Raw genomic sequence first — 2,168 nt, 5'->3', positions numbered from 1 at the left:
ATTAACTATGGTAGTTAACTAATGCCTAATCAAGCATTTAAATCATAATGCTTTCATAGCATTTACAATGCAATCACCATTATCAGTGCACCCTTATTGTAAAGTGTCACCAAATCATTGGTCCTGTCCAGGTGGAATACAATGAAACCATTATCTCACCGTTATTCTTTGACTAGTTTGTGTCAACAGGGCTGATCCTGAAACATACTCATGGCTGGATTATAGGCTAGGGAAAACTTGGCAAGATTGACATTTCTACCAAAACACTTTAGTGATGCCATAAAATGGAGAACTGTACTATAATTACAAATAGGCAACATTTTGTATACTCTAGGTGAGATGTTCTTTATACATTGTAATTAACTTCAACAGAACTTTGCTAAATTGTTACAAATGGCAACATTTGACTTTGTGACAAAGAGCCAATCCATAGCCTAAATGACTTGGCCCAGGTATATAGGCTATGCCACGTAACGTACTTCAAATAATAGTTTAAAGAAGTATCTCTTTATTTGAAGTGGGTGGCTCTTAAAAGAGCCGTTGTGTTGTCTTGTTTGCTGTCCTGGTTTAACCTCCGAAGCCGTACAGAGTACGGCCCTGTCTCTTGAGAGCGTACACCACGTCCATAGCGGTGACGGTCTTCCTCTTGGCGTGCTCGGTGTAGGTGACGGCGTCACGGATGACGTTCTCCAGGAACACCTTGAGCACACCACGGGTCTCCTCGTAGATCAGACCGGAGATACGCTTCACTCCGCCACGGCGAGCCAGACGACGGATGGCAGGTTTGGTGATTCCCTGGATGTTATCACGGAGCACTTTACGGTGACGCTTGGCGCCTCCTTTCCCGAGTCCTTTTCCTCCCTTGCCTCTGCCAGACATGATTACTTCTAGTTATGAGTCGAATTTTACGAATGAATTCAGAACGGCGCGTCTCTGTGTTTAAAGCTTATCTGCGGACGTAATAGAGGACACGGACGCGAGCTGGGAGGGGCTAAACGCAGCTGCTATTCACCGTTCAAGGGGACTTTTGTTATAACTGTTTTATGTATTTCCTTTTATATTTTTATTCATTTAAATCATCATTTGTAAGGTGTACCCCTACATATGCTTTAGTCTCTTCAATAAAATAACATGATAACATGACAATATAATGCAAGTCACATTAAATGAGAAAAAAATATAGTTTTCTTTTAATAAAATGTCTTCACATTATGAGACATGTTCAGTTTGAGGTATTCAAATGCCTGTTTATCTATGAATAATTAGGCTATTCACTAAACCAACCAAACAGTCTCTATAAAATCAGCAAATTGTCAGTTTTCTGAAGCTGACTATGAGAAATGTTCCTCTTAAAATAAACTGAATTACGGAGTAATATAATTGTTGTAAGTTGATTAGCCTAGGCCTACTTGATTTGTAGAAATGTAATTACTAAGTTTGACATCTTTAACATGTATTTAAACTACTGTGGGCTATTGTTACAAACTGGAACAAAGGCATCAGATAATAATTTTCACTTTGCGGACAATTTTTTTTAGACGTTTATTAAAGTTCAGTGCATTACAAAAACAATTACATTTTAAATTGCAGGTTTACATTTAAAATAGCATGAGTACAGATTATATATAATCAAATAAGGGAGTTTCAGGATAATTCCACTGTAAAAGTTGTTTTCTTTTTTGTTGTTGACCGATCTTTTAACAAATAGTCTCAGAAGATGTTTAGCATTGATTTTACAACAGTTTCATGTGGGACACAGCACTTCCTCGTAACTCTTAAATGTCTTGCCTTCCATAAACTTTCTTTTACACAATTAATGACAGCCCACCATTTATGTAGGCTACCTTAAAAGTTTGCTTTCTTTGGAAGCAGCCATATGTCCTCATAACACACAGGGGCTTTGTACGAAGTTTGCAATCATGGAGACATGGACACAGATCACACACGCAATGCCGTTTTTAACCACCAGGCGTCTACAGCAAAAACTAATTGTGGTGCAGAACAGTAGTTAAAAATCATTTACTTGTGTTTAGAATCAACAGTGTATTGATGAGTATTTGGGAATTTTCACTTTGAAATGAAATAAGATTGAAATTAACTGGGGTGGGTAAATGCTTAAAAATATAGTCTAAAGCTTTTTACAAAGTCAAAATTGTAATAAATGAATA

The 2,168-nt window shown here is 37.4% G+C and overlaps 1 protein-coding gene across 1 annotated transcript; it reads right to left on the bottom strand.

The window, feature by feature from the left end:
- Positions 1-567: 567 nt before the first annotated feature.
- LOC307258740 (histone H4) lies at positions 568-879 on the bottom strand (the record flags this gene model as incomplete). The annotated part of the gene is made up of 1 exon (XM_080038395.1): positions 568-879. One exon carries the CDS (start codon positions 877-879, stop codon positions 568-570), a length of 312 nt encoding a protein of 103 aa, XP_079894521.1.
- Between the last annotated feature and the right edge of the window lie 1,289 nt (positions 880-2,168).

The sequence above is a fragment of the Ammodytes marinus genome (genome assembly GCF_949987685.1).
Source record: "Ammodytes marinus genome assembly, chromosome: 12".
In the NCBI taxonomy this organism is placed as follows: Eukaryota; Metazoa; Chordata; class Actinopteri; order Uranoscopiformes; family Ammodytidae; genus Ammodytes; species Ammodytes marinus.
The sequence above is the reverse complement of the archived record's forward strand: the minus strand, read 5'-3'. Positions and strand labels throughout refer to the sequence as shown.